The 19,584-nt window shown below is 34.1% G+C and overlaps 2 protein-coding genes across 2 annotated transcripts; both read right to left on the reverse strand.

Moving 5' to 3' along the window:
• Positions 1–533: 533 nt before the first annotated feature.
• LOC147395145 (NAC domain-containing protein 83-like) lies at positions 534–1,883 on the reverse strand. Its single transcript, XM_086453036.1, has 3 exons — positions 1,568–1,883; positions 1,143–1,417; positions 534–1,047 (listed from the first exon to the last, which is right to left on the reverse strand). The coding sequence occupies exons 1-3, from the start codon at positions 1,746–1,748 to the stop codon at positions 757–759; spliced, it is 747 nt and encodes a 248-aa protein (XP_086309162.1). The 5' UTR covers positions 1,749–1,883; the 3' UTR covers positions 534–756.
• A 7,578-nt stretch (positions 1,884–9,461) lies between these two features.
• Positions 9,462–12,766, reverse strand: LOC147395146 (glycerophosphodiester phosphodiesterase GDPD2-like). The gene is made up of 7 exons (XM_086453954.1): positions 12,070–12,766; positions 11,853–11,912; positions 11,676–11,756; positions 11,384–11,584; positions 10,325–10,420; positions 9,989–10,185; positions 9,462–9,884 (listed from the first exon to the last, which is right to left on the reverse strand). The coding sequence occupies exons 1-7, from the start codon at positions 12,364–12,366 to the stop codon at positions 9,662–9,664; spliced, it is 1,155 nt and encodes a 384-aa protein (XP_086310080.1). The 5' UTR covers positions 12,367–12,766; the 3' UTR covers positions 9,462–9,661.
• Between the last annotated feature and the right edge of the window lie 6,818 nt (positions 12,767–19,584).

A 19,584-nucleotide genomic window follows, 5' to 3' on the forward strand; every position in this document is an offset into this window, starting at 1 on the left:
GTAAGATCAAACATAGAACAATTCTATCCTGAAATGGGCTTAAAAGCCTTTGAGTTCATTTCCTAAAAGGGATCTCTTTTAAAAAGTTTAGATAAATATAGACCTTCTTTTTCTCCCACTCTCCAATTCTTTCTTTGCTTCCCACACACACACTCCTTTTCTTTTTGTTCTATTATTTTTTTTTTTACCTTTGACTGCATCTTCCTTTAAGAGATATTTTCGAAAACGTGATCAGCTTTTGACGAATTTATGATTCCAGTTCACTGTTCATTTTAATTATTAAAATGTGAATGGGCAACGAATTTGGAGCTTTTAAAGTGACTATTTCACAGGTTCACTTTAAACATGTGAACTAATCACTTTAAAAGCTCCAAATTCGTTGCCCATTCACATTTTGATTATTAAAATGAACAGTGAGCCAGAATCATAAATTTTGTCAAAAACACTCATCTGTTTCATGTGATTGGTGGATTCGAGATTTCTACGAGCTCTCTGTGAGTAAATTATTTTTCACAATAATAAGAAATCCAATAGAAAATAAGTGGGAAAAATTAGAATTAATTTGAAATTTTGGATTTTGATTACAAAAAACCCATTTCACACATCCAATAATCTCCCAATTTCTCTAGACGAATTCCTCTTTATTTGGGTAGAAAATATGAGCTACAAGAAGCACAAGAGTACTGAGAGTTAATACTTACATGGTAATTCTCTTATAGGATTTCCAAAATTTAAATATGTTCAAGTAAAAAGGTCTCAAGGCTCTATTCCACAAGAAGATGAAACACTATTACATCCACTATTCTCTTCATGATCAGATCCAGTAGAAGAGACTTCAGTGATCCCACTTGAAGCCGAAGAAGATGAAGAATGACACGGATCGGTCTCGTTTAGTCTCATAAAATCAATAAAACTTGGCCTAGACACCTTGAGATTCTTGACTATTTTATTGTTACATGGTTGTTTCATATTGTCATCATTTCTAGTATTTCTTTTCTTCTGAAAAATACGACAGACGACCCAATCTTCCATTTGCATCATCGAATTCTGCAGAAATTTTTAAAAAAAAAATGACAATAAAATAAGATATAATTAAAAGTACAAAAATATACAAAACCAAATACAATTATTAAAAAACTCACTTGGGTTGAGTTATTTCTCTGTGGGGAAATACAGGAGCCAACAAGGCGGTATTCATGCATGATCCAGTCAGTTTTAGATCCATTTGGAGGCTTCCCTCTATAGAAAACTAGAGTTTTCTTCATTCCAACTACTTGGTTGCTTCTAAAAGCTAGAATTTGTTTATCTCTACCAGTAGTCTTCCAGTAACCAGAATGGGTCGCTCTGTTTGTTCTGTTTCCGTTTCGGTACTTTACCTCTCTAGTGCTAAAAAAGTATCGGTCTTCCTCCGAATCACCTAAATATAAAATGCCCACATTTATGACGATCGTTTTGAAAATTAGCATAAAAAAAAATGCAAATTACAAGAAATTATATTACACGAATGACAATCAACTTCAATATGCTTGTACATAATCAATAAAAATTATTCGAAATTTCAACTAACCTGGCAAGTCCCAAGGATTGTACTTGCAAACATTAACCTCAGAAATAATTGAAGAGGGTAATGGGTAAGATAAAACTTTGGGTTTCAAGTAATAAATCAAAAGCTCTTCGTCCGTGGGACGAAATCGATACCCAGGAGGCAATCTTATAATTCGATTTGTAGCTAAATTGGTCTTCTCCATATTGAAACAACAACTATCGAAAATTCGCCTCTCTCAAGTCAACAAATGTTCAATTCTTATAAACCATGTGAAGAGAGAGACATACATGAACTAGAAGAACAAGAGAGAAATGAAATGAAGATGATATGGAGAGGAGAGGGAAAGGTCGTGGTTCTTTATAGTAAGGGTGTTGGGCTAATGGGACAATTTATGTGGCGTGAACGAAACTCAATCCTGCTTTGACACATTTCCATTTAACAATTAGTTTAATTAAGATATCAAAATGGGCGTCTGCAATGGAAAAAAAAAAAAAAACAATGATAATCTTTGGCAATAAAGTATTGGATAGAGTATGGGCATTTTGGTCTTTTCAACAAATACGGCTAGTACAACTTGTATGACAGTAAAAGTATTCCAACCTTCAAGTGACCTCTCCACTCCAAAATTTTGGAAAAGGTCGTCCCTATGTTTTTAGTGTTGATTTATCTCCTTTGATTTCAGTCTTCTGTTATAGACTAATAAAAAATTATTGCAATGCCCTCATCATCAACATCAATAACTTTTATCCTCACATCATCATCATCTTTATACAAGAGAGCTTTTAAGTCATTTTCCATTAATCTATACAACAGAAGGTCAAGGGCTTGTCATCAGTCCCATTGGTTTTTCGAAAGAGAAATATTTTGGGTACAATAAGATCAATTTTGAATTTCACATAATCCAATTTGAACGATCGTAATATACCTAATACGTTGAGGGCATCCCCAATTTACAAAAATACACACATTTCGAATTCCCTCAATACACGTTACACCATACAATTGGTCAACCCATGATTTTGGAAATTCCCAAATTAATTTTTGGGTCGGCTAAAAAATATCTTTTTGAAGGGGTTGCATGTTAGATTTGGAGCTCACCTTCATTTTCAATGATTTGCCCAAACTACATAATTATCCTTGACATTTACCATACCCTTCCATGTTTTCTAATAGATGATAGGTCCCTTGTCCTCAGGTTTTTTTTTTTTTTTTTTTGAGAGATTATGAAAATGACTTAAATATACACCTTCATCCACAATCTCTTGTCAAAATACTAAACCTGGGCCTTTTCTTCCCAATAAATCATGTTCAACCTCATGGAATTTTTTTACCTCGGTTTTCGGACCTCAAATTCTTTCTTTTAACCTTCAAATTTCAAGAATAAGATAAGATTTTTTTGGAGATGTAAAAGACAATGGAATTTCAAGTAGAAAAATAAACGACTTTTTATGAGAGACCAAAATGAGGTTGAAAAATGATTGCTCGAATAACTTACTGTGAAGGGAGAAGAGCTTGATTATGATAGACTTTGGGGAGTAGAAAGGCTTTTAAGTTACTTTTTGAAAGTCTCCTACAATAGAGGGAGGCTGAGGCGTATTTCATCGGTTTGAAAGTACAAGGATATCTCAAATCACTAAAAATGGAGGGATTTGTATTTGGGGGAGCTGTTTCTTGGGCTTAAAGAAAATGAAAAGATACATCAAAGTATTTCAATTAGAAGTGGTCGTGTTGTGTTGAGGTAAGGATATTATGAAAAGAGTGATGATAAACTGACTCCACCATATGTCATACTCAAAATACTCACTTGATGTGGGGTGTGTTAAAACCATATATTTTTCTTTCATTGGGATACACAATTGCACATATTTATGGGGATGTAGGGTCATGTATCTTGTGGCATAAAGTCTATGGTTCTGGCACACCCCACGTCAGGTGAGTATTTTGAATAAGTCACTTGAGGAGTCAGATTAGCACAACTCTTATGAAAATTTACCAAACTCAAACCCAACCCATTTATAAATAAATATACCTGAGCCGACCTATATATAATTTGTTTAATAAAATTTTAATCACTATTACTAAAAATAAAGTCACGCAACTATAAACTAATATCTACCAAACATAAACTAAGTTCTAGCATCAAGAATGAGTAATTTAAATAATTATTGGAGTTGGTCCTTGGTCAGCCCATTCCAGATGAGGTTGATGTTGATTTAGATTTGACTCTGGCGCCATTGAATGTGGATGATCGGTCGGTCCCACCATTACACATTAATGACAAATGATTAAATTTGTCAAAATGGGTTAAGTGGGTTGACATCCCTGACCCAGATCCAATCCATTTAATAATCGTATTAGACGAATTGACACTATTATGACCGAGATCCAATTAGGCTTGACCTACACCCACTAATTAGGTATCATTTTCGAGTCATGTTAAGATTGCCTTAATTTCAATTGATTATTGGTAATATCAATAGTAGGGTGTAGACCCATAGCTTAGTTTGGTTGACGCATTACAAAGCAACTCTGAGGTCATGATTCAAGTCGAGCTTACCCGTAAAAATAAAAATAAAAAACAAATGAATAGTAACCAAATAAAATGAGCCAATTCTTTTGATAAGTTGCTAATGACTAGTAGCCAATGTGAAAAAAAAAATAATAATAATAATAATACCATGTTGGACCCACAACTGAGTTGGTTTACGTATTGTAACGAAATTTTGAGGTGGTGATTTCAAGTCCAAGTTTTCAAAAATTGAAAAATGAAAAGAAATAGAACACTTTAAAAATTGCAATAGATGGGTCTTATGTAGTTTGTCTAATTAGGAAATAATGAAAGTGTTTGGGTTGTTGAGAATAATAAGCTTATTTTTTTCCTATTGGGTATTATAGATTATTTGAATGTAGAATACATGCAGGGGTCCTTGAAACCGACAATGCGCTGGAGATTCCTTTAGAAGCATCTCCTCATTAATTAACTAATCTTTTTGGTGAAGAATAATAGTTGTGTCATTTATCACTGCTTTGGGTCGGTTAAGGAGAATCATCATTATTGATTTTATTATCTCAATAGAGCATTCTTTTATTTTTGAAACGAGATATCCAAACTTCTTAAAGCACTTGATTAATTCTTAGGGTACGTGTATTCCCTCACTCCCCCCTCACATTAAGTAATTTTTAAAATAAATCCTTTAAGGTTAGACCTGAAAGGAGTATTCGAACTCAAGACCTTCACTTCCTGAGACGTGGAGTCTTTATCTTGATTTGTTTCTCAAAAACATAATATTCCATCAATGGTATATACATGATAATATTTTAGTGGAAAAAAAAAAAAATCCACATACGATCAACTCGAGATTTATCTTATGAATTGTAAAAAAGACCTTGCAATTTCTCATTGCATCTTGGATTGTTGTAGAATTTGCTAATTGCACTCTAATGTTTAAGTCAATACTAACATAATAAAAAAAGAGGATGAAGAAGAAGATCTATCAAAAGTACTCTAATAGGTGAATCAAATATTGTAAATTCCTTATTTTTTTAATGATAGGGGCGAGGCAACTGGTTTCTTGTAATTACACTTGTTAGCTATGGGTTTTTTTTTTTTTTTTTAACTTTCTGGGAGGGGTCCATCAATCCCAGCTTATCAATAATAAAAAAATATTGTAAATTCTTGAAATTTATTCTTTGGTATCATAAGATCACCCCTTTGTTTATTTTATTTTATTTTATTTTTTATATAAAAAAAATCACTGCCGTTGATGTTTAGTAATAATTGTTGGCTCCCTATGTTATGAATTTCAACATATTTCTATAATATAAAATATTTTAAATCTGATTGGGGGTATTACAGTCAAAATAGAAAAGAGCCTCAAACATTGACAATTGGAAGGGAATTCTTTTTCGACAATAAAATAAATAAAATGTTGATAAAATAAAAAGTAAAAAGTATTAAAAAAAGAAATAAAAAAATAAAAAATAAAAAAGTTGATGAGATTTTTGAGCAAATGGTCTAACCACTTGCAGTATGAAAAGAAAAAGTGGATTCCGTAAGCCAAATTGCGGCTGAGATCCTCTCCCACTTCACTTTTTCTTTTAAGGTCAAATAAGTTTGCGTGTTGGTGTTGAAGATAGCGTTCTAAGGAACAAAAGAGAGACGTTAAAGCCTATAATTATTTTGATTTGAGTAAAAGATGGTTCTCAGTTGAAAAGCCCTTATCTTTCCACTACAATCTAAAGGTTTATGTGATGTGTTTCTTCAGTTTTTGTCTTTCTTTGCCTCATTTTCTACAAATGGGTTAGTGGTTGTCACTCTCACTCCTCTCAAAGTCTAATCTATTGGGATTGCCCTTCTAAGAAGCATTTGAATACCATGAATCATAAACATGTGTCAACGTCTCACTTTAAATGTATGAGGGTATAAGAAATCCATGTGACCCTCTTAAGGGACATGGGTCTTCAATATCAATTCTAGTAACAATGAGCCGTACACATTAAAATAGACTCTTGAGATGGTCCACATTAAATTTAATAAGGAAGAAATATTGATTTAGTGGATGTAATTTTAAGATTCCAACCGTATATGCACGATCCTTGACTGTGGTAGGAAAGAAATGACAATCGTCGACCATGTCATTTTCCATTCAAATGTTAATAAAAAAATAATTGATTAAGATTAAGGTATGCAATTCTCTTCGTCTTAAACTTATACTCTACAGAAATAAAAGATCAAGAGGACCCGTATCTCATTCAAAGTATCTTGATGTGCTAAAATGATATTTTGAATGAGATACGCACAGCAGAGTGTCTTTAATTCTTGTAAGTGATTTTCAATAATGGAATCAATTTTTTAAGGTTGACGGGAGAGTTGAGGAAACTCATAAAATTATTGTTCGGAGGACAATAAAACCTTAACGTTTAAGGGAGGATGGTGAGAATTTTTCTAGTCCTGGTTAGGGCCGAGTCTCAAGATCACTCTCAATTTGGTTCTATGCATATCCATAACCGAAACCTAAATAAAAAATTAGTTCTAGTTCTAGTGAAAGTTACCTTGGACCTGGAATCAACTCTAAAAATGCCCAATACCCATCCCATATAATGCATACAATTATTTCTTGTTGACAAAAAGATGGGGTACTGATAAGATGGGCAATTATTGTTCAATGAAAAAAAAAAAAAATCCAACTCTTAATCTCTCACTTGATAATTGGAATCGATAATGAATTATTCAAGCAAATCAAACTTTTAAGAAGAAAATTTTAGAAATTTAATATGGAGTATATATTTTGTAGTTGAAATTGAGACGGAATGGAGAAACATAAATGGACATACATGTAAAGGGGAAAAAAATAAAAAAAAAAGACTTCACGTTCTCTTTACATTCTGATTTTAGTTAAAGTACATTTACAGCAAGATACCTCTCCATTAATATTTAATTAGACCACTAATATTCTTATAAGTAAGTTACAAAGAAAACGACTAGTTCAATGAGCCCCATTTCTTATAGGTCCCTAAGATGGCTACCCAAAACCAAACTAAAAAAAATGATCAGGTCCTTGATGGTAGATCAAAAACCAATTAGTCACTTTGGGTGCATATGTCGGGTAGGTGCCCATTGAAACACATTTAGTTCCATATTAGATCAAGTGCTTTCTTTCACTAGAAATTGTTACGTTTAGTTTCATATTAGATTGAGTGCTTTCTTTCACTAGAAGTTGTCATCAATGCTCTTCGAACTTTTAGTAACCAAAGCTAATACTTGTAAGACATGTTTAATTAAGTTAAGCATTAGATAATTAAATTTAATTATCTTGGTAAGTTTAATTAAGTAAGAAATGTTTCTCTAAATAAAGAGGGCTTGATATCTGATGAGGGAAATGGATGGATGATCTTATGTTAATCATTTATTTGAACAAATGTCCTTTTTTTTTTTTTTTTATCATAGAGTTTCCCCACTTTTTGGGATGGGACTAGCCCCTAAGAAGGCACACCCGGACGCCACGGAAGTTCTCACAACGTGCAACAGGACAAGTCAAGAGGGCCAACCCCTGGGGATTTAATGTTTATTAATCTTTACTGGCAATAAAAATGCCTTTGTTTATGCTGGATTTAGTGATGCTTGGGTCAGCAAAATTTTTGTGCACAAAGCCTTTGTTATATTACTAGTAACTAATGATATTATATTACTTTACTAGGTTTGGTTGGGTTGGGTTGTGTTCTAAATGAAGAATGCCTCACGAGAAAACACATGATCCCAACTGTTTAGATACAAAATCCAACAATTGAGATTTATATGTATCTTGAAAATACTTATCCCGATAAAAAATCTCAATCATTGGGTTTTGTGCTAAACAATTGGGTCATGTGCTTTTTCCATGAGTCAAGGAAACCCGGCCTTATATTATTTAGGGAAAATTTATAAATTTAATTAGAAGTTAATTTGGTGATTATTGAATCTTTATTAAGGATGTGAATTGATCATTGGCTATCCAAATCCAAAAAAAATTGAAATCATCATACAATGAGCAATTATTTGTACAATTAAATTGTAAAATAGAAAGGTAAATGTATAGTATGACAAAACAAGCAAACCACAATAAATAATGACATAAATAACAATAGGGAGAATTTCCAAGACTGGAAGAGAAGTCACAATGGATTTCAAAGTTGATACAACGGTTCTTCAGGAGCCAAACTTCTCTTGGGGATTATTGCTTGTTTTGTAGGTTATAAGAGAGGTGGTAGTTTTCTTCATGTTAAAGGTAATGTTGTTGTGCGGCCCCTGAAGCCTATACATGAGATAGCGAGGACAAAATATGTATGTATCCATCAATATAAAAAGAATACAATAGGTAACCTTTCCTATCACTGACAAGCCAGGTTTTTAAAAGACATTATCCTAAAAATAGACAAGCTTGCTTAGAGGGTGATTAGGACCTATTGTCACCAAGCTAACTCCTCATCAAAATTACGTGGCACTCGTGGTGTAACGTTACAAGTAAGCACATCGTAACTTCATTTATTTATTTTCTTTTTTCATTTCTTCTTTTTCGGGGGTGGGGGGCTTCTTTGCGGCTTCAGAAGATAGAGTCACTATCTTTTATGCTAGAATAGTGCTGGTGTGACCTCAATTCACACTTCGCGGACATAGAGGTGTGTATGGAATCATAGATGCTTTTAAGGAGATAAGAGTGAAAAGTGCGCACCTCCACATAGCAAAGTGTGTATTGAGGTCAATCTTGATGTCACACCAGCACGACTCTTTATGCTATATTGCTCATCGAGAATTGGGCTCTTGTATCTCAAGTGGTTGAAAATGCACCCAAGTAAGTTTTGGGACATCAGGCACAAAGTTATGCCTTGGACTGACAACTTATCAATAAGTTCTTTATTTATTATTTACAGATTCATTTCATACTAGTCTTGCTATACTTAAAGGTTCATTGGTAGAGGATTTGAGATGGCTATGAATCCATTTCCTTCTCTTCCTGTAATGGTTTTCTGATAAGGAACTGCCATCCTTAAATTCGGACGAATTTATCATCTCAAATATAACTTCTTGTGCCCTTCTTTTTTATTTTCCTTTGGCCGCTAATTACGATGTTTCAGTTCGTCATGTTGTCTGTCACTCTTGTTTTCTGATGGATTCACCAGTCATGGAAGCAACATAACTCTTCATAAGCATAGATTTGCAATGAATTAACCTTGCAGTGGCATTTGTGATGCACCATCTTTTTCAATTGAGTAGAATCATTGCTTGTCTTTATGTTTGTTATTTCTGAGCTAATTATTTTATACTACCTAGAACCCGTTAAAAATCAACCGGATCTGAAGACATTGGCGTTGATGTCAACCCAAACTAGAACGATAGTATGTAAAGCACAAGAAGCCTAGTTCAAAAGTTTAATGGGGATCATTTTAATGATGAAAAGGTTGCCCCATCCACTGTAGTTTATGGATTCAATGTCTATCAACAAAAGGAATATCAATGAGATGATGACTATATACTGGACAAAGCTACCTTACAAACTGAAAATTTTGAGAAAAATTATGAAACCGTGTCGTGTCAAATGAATTGTGTGTTTTGGAGTCTATCTTCTGGGCCTTATGGCATTAATGCTGCATCAATTCAGTTACGAACTTCAGTAAAAATGACAGCTCACGTCGCGAGAAGTTGGGCCAGTTCGTCACCTCCTTTACACCCATGGTTTCTTCTTCACAATCCTTCATTGGCTTAGTGAAGTCAGAAACTGCCTCTGTGATTTCTCGAACAAGATCGACAATCACCCCATCAACACCCATGAGACGTTGAATGTAAACTACTTCTCGCACATTACTGAAACACAATGAACAATCATCATCAGTACTCCTTAAATGCAATCTGATATATAACAAATGAATTCGAGACTTCAGTAGAGAAAGGAAGCTTTAATTAATTACTTCAATTGACCATAGGTCAAGAAGGAAAGATTTGACTCTTTGATCTTGGTTATTGCTCCTGGATTTGTGAAGATGGCTTTGACTTCTGATACAATTCCTTGCAAGGAGTGTGCCAAGCACAATTTTATGGCCTCGTCGAAGGAATTCCTTCTCATGTCCGGGTAAATTTCAATTCCTCCATCTGTGAGGAAGAATACCTGGTTTTAATCAACAACAGAACAATTGTCAAACAACCACATTAAACGAAAATCAAAGTAAATATTTTAAAATTACAATGTAATAAAGTAGAAGAATATGTCAACAAATTACAAAATGCAAAAAAGAGATCTTACTTACAGGGTAGGTGTTCTGTGATTTCCTGACTAGCCGTGCTGCATCGGGTTGAAATGTTGAGAAGATGATGGGTCTGTCTTTGGCATAATCAAACACCACCTGTCACCAAAATTGAACAAAATTAAGAATGACGCAGAACTAATTACAGATGAATTTCTAGGGTGCCTGGATTTGAAAAAATAAGGTCGACAGAGAAAATAACAGATACGAATGCACCCTAGTTTTGTACAAGAATACATATGCAAACAATTATCAAAATCACTGTTATAATATATCGTTGGAAAGCCATCAATGGGTTCTATTACGAACGCACCTCAAGAAGAGGTCATTTGTGAAGCCAAATCCAAATTTGAACATTACCATTTTTAGAATTTTTATCATACTATTTTAGTTGTTTTGAGATTTTAACAGTTGAATTAAACCTAGTCTATTAGTTTTCAGTTGGCCAAGTGTTTGTTGTGATGGGTACTTTGTACTCTGAAGATAAACATGGGAACTATTTTGGCCATGCCTCCTAATGGGGGGTGGGTTAGCCAACTGTTTATTGTGATAGGTATCTCGTATTATGTTGATTAATGTGGGAAACCCCAAGGGGTTGGCCTAGTGGCAAACCAAGCCTTGATAAGCTCCCCAGGAAGAGTAGGTCAAGTATTTGAAACCCCACGAAGTAATGAATTCCTAGGGGCCACCCTCTAGGGTCCATTTGACCCTTGACTCAACCAGTTGCACGTAGGACTTTCTGAGGAGGTGGTGTGTGTGACCGTGGGATTAGTCTCACCCGAAGGGTGGGGATACCCACGATAAGCCAAAAATATATATATTAATGTGGGAACTACTACTTTAGTCGTGCCTCCTATTGGGGGTGTAAACCCCCCTTCCCCCAACTAGTGCCCTCAATCCGAACTATATGCAATCCAATCTATGACCTAGTCCGATCGAATAAGCATATTTTAGATATTTCTTTTAAATTGTATACTGATCTAACAACTTAACAGATCTGAAAGTGAAAAACATTGACTTATAAACAAAAAAAGACTAGATAGAAAAAAAAAACAAACATACTCTCAAGATATTTCCAAGAACATGGGTGATTTCTTCTTCTTTATAGACAATGTAGTCGTCAAACTTCAATTCAATGTTGAAACCCAAGGACGAGTCGACCTTCTTGAATGCATCTTCCAATGTGCATAGAGATTCATCATCTTCAACCTTCCAGTTATATATCTTCCCATCCTCACCTTTTCTCAACAAAGATTTTCCCACCTAAATTCAATTTACATCCAAGATGGAAACATCTATTTTAATTCATCTGAACTATATCAAGTATACCAATAAAAAAGGTTAGAAGAATTACATTGCTGGGCTCCCTTTGGGGTCCATAGCAGAGGAAATCAGCTAACTTGAGCTCCGTAATTTTTTTCTCACTTATGGTTCCCTGTAAAATATTTACCAACAAAAAGGGTGCTTAATTATTAGAAAAAAAAGATTGGGTTTTTAATTATTAAAAAAGAAAAAAAAAAAAAACCCTTACGTTCTCTTCAGTCAGAATGAAATTGTCGTGGAAAATGACTGGATGGTCATCTTTCGTCACCTACAAAAATTACATTTTTCGGAGAAACAAAACAAAACAGACTAAAAAAAAAAAATTTTTTTTTTTTTTATATATAAAAGAATAAAGAAAGAAAGAGAAAAAACAGAGTAAGAACAGAGGAGAACAAATAGAGGGGAGAGTTAGGCGTAAATCTCACCTGAACATCAAACTCAACAAAATCTACGTCAAACTTTCCAGCAGTATTGAAGGAGAGAATCGAATTCTCCTTAATAGCTTTCATTCTTTGATCAGAAGAGTACAATACATTCATACCATTACCTCTGTGTCCAATTACAAGAAATTTGGACGATTTGAACGAACTTGTTCCAACATTAATAACATCCATACCTTCAACAGCATTTGAAACCCCAAATCTCATAAAGAATCTCAAGAACTCTGATGGTCGAGAACCGCCTCTTACCTTTATAGAATCTCCTGGAATAGAGAACCTCATTGAGATTAAGAAAATTGGAGAAATGTACAGCTTTTACAGTCATTGATGTACAAAGAATAGGGACATAACAGGAATTGTCAGATTTGTTGGAGGAAAGAAGGTCTTAACTAACGAAATGGTAACAGAATCTTGACAGAAGAAGTTCTTGTTGTTGGGATAATGCTTTTTAATATTCTTGGGATCCTTGACCTTGAAGAAGAGAGAGAATATTTATTTATTAGTTATTAACTTAACGCTGAGAAACGCCGTCTTCTACCGTTATAGGGGTTTGGTAGGACGTAGGAGACGAAGTTAGTCTCCTCGTGTTCTTCATCTTCTCTTGCAGTTAAGAAGAGTCCCTGATTCTGTACTGCCCCTAGTTTGGTAGTTAGCCAGCTCCTTGTCTTATTGTTGCGCTATTCTGCACCGTATTATGGCCCAATGGTTCCATCTATGCTAGAACTTAGGGGTGCCACTTGGTCCGGTTCAAACCGAGAACCGAACCAAACCGATTACTTTAAGGTGATTTGATTCGATTTGGAACAAGTTACGATTCGGTTCTGGGCTACGAAAAATGGAGATCCGATCAATTTGATTCAATTCTCAAATCAAACTTGTATAGAACCAAACCAAACCGAGAGTTAATCCCATATGCAATAAATATATATATATATATTATATATATATATATATATATTATATATATATATTATATATATATATATATATATATATATATGTATATAATAATTTTTATGAATTATTTTAGTAGTTAGGACATATGTTAGTCATCTTTTATGGATAAATTAATGGTCTTTTATAGATAGATTAGTGATTTATTATATAAAATTTTATGTTTATTATATATTTATTTTTACATTAAAAAATATTACTTATAATTTATTGAATATTGACAAACGTAGAATCAAACTGAACCAAACCGACTTTAATTTGGTTTGGATTGATTTTGTTCCAATGGAATTTGGTTCGGATCTGATTCTTATTACATGGAACCGACCTATGTTGGTTCGATTCCAATTTGATCTCAAACTAAACCAAGTTGCACTCCTACTAGAACTACATTCTAAAGTTAGCTGATTGGTGTTTTTGTGATAGATTCTCTCTCTCTCTCTCTCTCTCTCTCTCTCTCTCTCTCGCTTTCTCTCTCTCTCACTCACTCACATAATTTGATGTTTTTGTAAATGATAAGAAATGATTAATATTCTCTTCATGAAAATGCCTTGTTGTAGACGTAATTGGTCTCACTAACCCCATACCACTAAACATCTCTTGTTCAATTTATGAACCCAAAAAAAAAAAAAAATGAAAATTCTAAACATGCACTAACCTAGTATAACACAAAACATCAACTCAACCCCCATGTGGTTTGATCAATATTAAACTAGCAACAAGGATTTGTACCCTTTAATTGTGTGTTCGAAATTGAATGGTCTCCAAACTTACTCTATTGCACTTGTCGAAGACCACTATAGAATTAGGATGTGTGGCTATATACACTATCTTCATTTGTTAATACCAAATGTCACCATTATTATCAAATTTTATTAATGATGAATAATTTATCATTATTTGTCCAAAGAGCCAGCTCAAATTTTAGTCTACAGAGGTATATAAATATATATTGATTGACCAACTCATGGGGATTGGCAGTTTCCCAGAATTGGGATCTCCTTCAAATTATTTGATTAGTTAGAGAAAATGTATATAGTTGGTGACACTCCAAAACTAGTCCGTCTCCAGCTAGGTTGTGACTAATCATGCACGTGACCACTTCCCGCCATGTATAATAATTATATAGTTTGGCTAATTCTTGTCCCAAAGAAACCAATCAACGATTCCGTGTCCTTACCACGTTAGACCGAGTGAAAATACTCAAGTCAGAAAATCACGACTCACATAATTTACATTATTGTACAATGATAATTTGACTTTATTTTTCAAACCCCCCCTTACGTATCTTAAAACAAAGGAACTACGATTCTGTTATGGGGGCATCTGAAAAAAAGAGCGTCAGATTATCACGACTCTAGATTATTTACTTTTAAGAGTCGTGATAATCTAACGCTCTTTTTGTGTATGCTCCCTTCATAGAATCATCCAAAACCATAAATAATTGTCCTTGTGCATCTCGAAGCAATGGATCTACATTTCTATGAAGAGAGCATACAAAAAGGAGTGTTAGATTATCACGATTCTACTTTTAAACAATAGAATTTTATTCATCAACCAAAATATCATCTCATAATGAGAATCTTTTAAGATCATATATGGAACACTTAGGTATGTTTGGAGTCGCATTCTTTCATGGATTTATCTCATTAAATTCGAGAGTCAAGGTCCCATCGAGTCCTTACTTTTTTTCATATCTACAACCCACTTCATATAAATGTAGGATTAAAGTACAAACACAATCTTGAATATGAACCACAAAACAAAATACAATAGAATCAAGAATCAATTTTATGGGTGGCCATGGAATCTTTGGATCGGTTGGCCAATGTATCCCTATAGAAAGTGAACTGGGCTTTGCCCAGTCTATAGACCATGGGCTCGTCTAAGGACCAGTCCCGGGGAACCCACCAGGTAAGTGAGGGTGCGCCCTTGCGGGTGGCCACCCGAGGAATTTATGCTCATATTGGGTATCGAGCTCACGACCTACACGCATCAACGACTTATCGGTCCGAAATTGCCATTGAGCCAACCCCTTGGGGTTGCTGTTAGTAATTTTGTGAATACCATGCTTTTGAAAAGAGTCGTGCTACACTGACATCCTACAAGACTTTCTACAGTATTGTTTGTGCAGAGAACCATCAACTTTCCTCAAGTGTAAAACAGTGATATCTCGAGAAAAATATATATGTTCCATGTGCACACCAACATATGAGCGCAACGCTAGGGGCAGTGTTGTCCGAAGGCAGTTCAGCATTTTCTTATGAAAACGTTGATTTGTTAGTTTATGGGCTCTTCATCCCAGCTCAAAATTGAGTGGATTAAATCAATTATATAAAAGGTTCATCTTGATCGTGTTAAGCTATTTCTCCGGGTCAATGGACCAAGAGTTGGGCTATGTCATCATATTGGTCTACCAAGTCTGATCCCAACCCAGTAGAAAGCCCTGGTCAGTTGTCCAGGATCGGTCAATAAACCTACACCTAGCCCAATCCAAAGTCCAAAGGCATAAGACCCGAACTGGACCACATCAGTGAATCTAACCTGACATTATTTGACTGGGTCTGTTTGAACTTGTTTGACTGGGTTAAATTGACCCATTTTGACCAGATTAACTTGGCCCATTTTGAATGGGTCAACCTGACCCATTTGACTGACCGGTCTCCATGCTCGGATTCCCAGTTGGTCCAACTCATTCCTACCCATGATGAATTGTTTCGATTTGTTGATAGGTTTGTCTAGACTCGGTGGTAGAAAGAATTGAACCAGGCTTATGGTATCTGTTAGATTCCAACCTAAAACCATTCGTATCAAGTGAAGTGGCCCAACATATATTTAATCAATAAAAACCTTAAGCTCCTAACGGATGTGGGACTTAACACCCACCCACATGTCCAGGCCGAACTAAAACATATAAAGGCCTGACATGTGGACAGACGGACCAACAGACAACAAAGGCCTGATACCATGTTAAATTTCAACTTAAAATCAATTGATATCAAGTAGAGTGGCCCAACAGGTATTTAACCCATAGAACCCTGAGTTCTTAACCGATATGGGACCTAACAATATCACACCCATAAACTTTACCAGCTAAACTAAGCTAACACAAGTATTTAATGAGCCTTAACCATGTTGTTTTACTAAAATTAAGCCTTTGTAATTTTTTCTTGGTAAGACAATGACACTAGACCCTATTGAATTTGGATTAAGTGTTTTTCTAATTATTTTATCATAATCATCATAAAATATCCTAAAACACACAGACAAAAAATGTTTATTTAGATGAAGTAAGGCACTTACAAGCTGCCTTATGGTCTACCAATCAAGTGGTCCAGATTAATTAGGAAATTGAGCACTCGCACCATATATGATATGGCTGATGATAGGATAGTCAAGCGTCATTGCACTTTATATCGGATCCAAAGGATATATTTATTAAATCTTTTATCCAGACATTCTAAAATGGCAGTGTCATGATCATTCAGGCCTATTCACCTATTTAAAATTCCTTAGCCAATCCCAGACCCACACATTAGTGATTTTTTGTTTTTTTGAAGGCATGCCAATTAAATATCTCTGATTCTTTGAGATAAGAGTTGCCACTCCACCAATTTGGGAATTAGGTATTCTTGGAGTTTCAATTCCTGAAGTGCAATAATGAATAAAGTCATGGGTGTTGCAATTCCAATACGATCTTCCAAACAGACCTTAGTTGTTAAGGATTCTTAGTCGGCTTGGGCATCCAGATGCAAATCAAAAGTAAAAAAGGTCCTTTTCCAAGGTAGGCCAAAATTTTTGGATATTTATGTATTTTAATTGCTCTATAATGAGGTTCCTTCTGGCTACTAATCCTTATATATATGTATTGTTGATAACGAATTGATCCCCACTTCTCTATGGATGTAGACAATTTGTCGAATCATGATTGTAAATCCTATGTTCTTTGTGTATTTGTTTTCGCTTTATATATTTTACTTTTATTACGCTTCAGCACGAGGCTTCTTCGACCTTTTCTTTTTTATTTCTTTAAATATAAAATGGAATGACCATTGAAGGGTTGATATAGACTTGATGTTAGCTAGCTGTCTAACAGTATTATTTGGTTGTCAAGGAGATGACCTAATTTAAAAAAGTACATAAACATCTTACTAATTAAAACCATTTTCGATGGAAAATGCTAAAAATTCCCATTTAATATGAAATTTAGGGAGAGGTAAAAGAGGCACCATGGGATCACCACCTTTTGCATGTAGGGTCCAAGGTGGCACACTCCTTGAACTATCAATTATTCCATTATCCTCAATGGATCGAACTCCCTTATGTTTTTAGGTGAACCTTCAACTCAATATCTTCATTACTGTTCAACCTAGTGCATACCAGTGGTACTTCTTGAGTCTATCCAAAATTTATAAAGGGTGGTTGTTAAGAGGAATGAAATTCTATTAATGCTTTGTTGAAGATGCATGAACCCTAATAAGGTTTATCTCAAAAACAATAAAGAGGATCTATGATTGTGTGGGGAAGTAAGTAGGGAAATGGTTTTCTTAGATAAATGCATTTGCAGATTGCACATTTTCATAAGAAAATGTTTTCTCCTCTTGGTAGAAAATTATTTTCTAATCCAACCCCAAGGAATATAATCTATAATCCCTCGTTGTTGTATTTTCTCACAATTACCCCATCTTGAAATTATAAACTAACTTTTTTTCCAAAAAAATAATAATAATAATAATAAGAAAAAGAAAAACCTATGTCAAAGCAAATGCAACGACATATTTTTCCTATATCATTTTCTCAAAAATATATTCTTTCTAATTTAGTTTAATTATTTATCTTAATCTTCTTGAGAATATGTCCAGACATCAATTGTAGGACCTAATAATTTTCAGCACAAGTAATATCTACTCACAAAGAGAAGAAAGAGAAAAAAAGGAAAAAAAAAACAAATAATCTCAGATTTTAATTTATAAAAAAGTTGTCTAACATTATTTTTCTAACAAGACTTCTAAAAAAACAAAACCTTCTATTATAATTAAAATAATAAATAAATTAAAGAAGAACTCTACTTCTAATAAGAAATAAAAAACAGTTATTAATAAAAGACAAATTCCTAGTAAAATAAGTAATCAAATTCCTAATAGAATTTGGACTCTCGGTTTAAGATTTCTAACAATGTACACACCACTAAATCGTTCCTAAATATGATATAGATGCCTACTCACCACCTCTAATACCGCATTAGGTTGTGAACTAAAAGTGTAAAGAAAAAAAAAAAACGAATGAGTACACGAAATGCAGTACTTTTGGCATTGGTTCGTGCTAGAAATTTATACAAAAGCAATCCACATTGCCTGATGTTTAATTGCAACCTAGAACCATAAACATAGAGAAGTTTGTTTTTGAAACCCTATCATGTTTCCCTTTTTGGACATATTAGTGTATAAAGTCCCAAATCAAGCTTAAGCTTAATCAAGGTATGTTGTTTGCCCACCTTCTACTCTTCTTCTTCTTCTTCTTCGCCTTGATGAGAATGTGAAAATAAAAGTTCATTAAGAAGGAATACCTTAACAACGACTCATTCACTTGTCTTTTATTAGACGGTGAGAGAGTTTCCTTCAATTTTCATCAAAAGAAACTTTCAATTCTGGAATGTACATATTTGGGAGGATATGCAATTACTTGATAGGTACCCGAAAGAGAAATTAAAACTACTAGAGAAAAAAGAAAAAAAAGTCAAAGGTCCAGATCGTGCACCCAGGGTGGAGGATTGAAACCCTCGTCCCACACCACAATACATGTCACATAAGCCATAATGCATGGGTTGACTCTATTCACCTTTAGATGGAGAAAATGCTAAGGACTTCAATTATTTCCCCCAAACACGAACATATATTTTTTAAGTAAATTCATTTTCCCAAATTCCTTTTGATCTGAAAATTGATTTTCCCAAGGTAAACTTATTTTTCTACAACTATGCACAACCAATGGTTACAGAAGACAACAAATATGATATCGTATAAGTTAGCATTAAAGTCCTTAAAATTGTTTTTACTTTTCCACCAGTATAATATGTGTAAGAGAAAAAAAAAAAAAAGTAAATATGATATGAACTATTATTCTTGATGTACGAGAGATTCTTTGTTCATAAAAAAGTCAATCCTAAATTTTACAGAATCCTAGATGATCTATCGTGGAAACTTAATAAGAGTAGTTTTGTAAATACATGCAGGATGCCTTCAATACACGAGTTCATGTAATTGGTCGATATGAGATCTTGTGAAACCTGAATTAATTATTTTTCTGTGAAATTTTGTTCACTTTATAAAATTATATACTCATATATATTATTGTTTTCATAGTGGGTAGAAAAGCAAAAAATAAATTAATAAAACAAAAAAAATACTACCCTGAATGGTAAGGTGGGGAATCAAACCCTCTAAACCAAATAATTGAGATGTAACCTTTGCAACGTGTGGTGTGTAATACATCATAAGGCATGGTAATAAGAAGACCCACTAATAGAAACCCTGCCTTTCACACATCGAT

This window comes from Akebia trifoliata, chromosome 9 (genome assembly GCF_017979445.1).
Source record: "Akebia trifoliata isolate Shusen 1 chromosome 9, ASM1797944v1, whole genome shotgun sequence".
NCBI lineage: Eukaryota > Viridiplantae > Streptophyta > Magnoliopsida > Ranunculales > Lardizabalaceae > Akebia > Akebia trifoliata.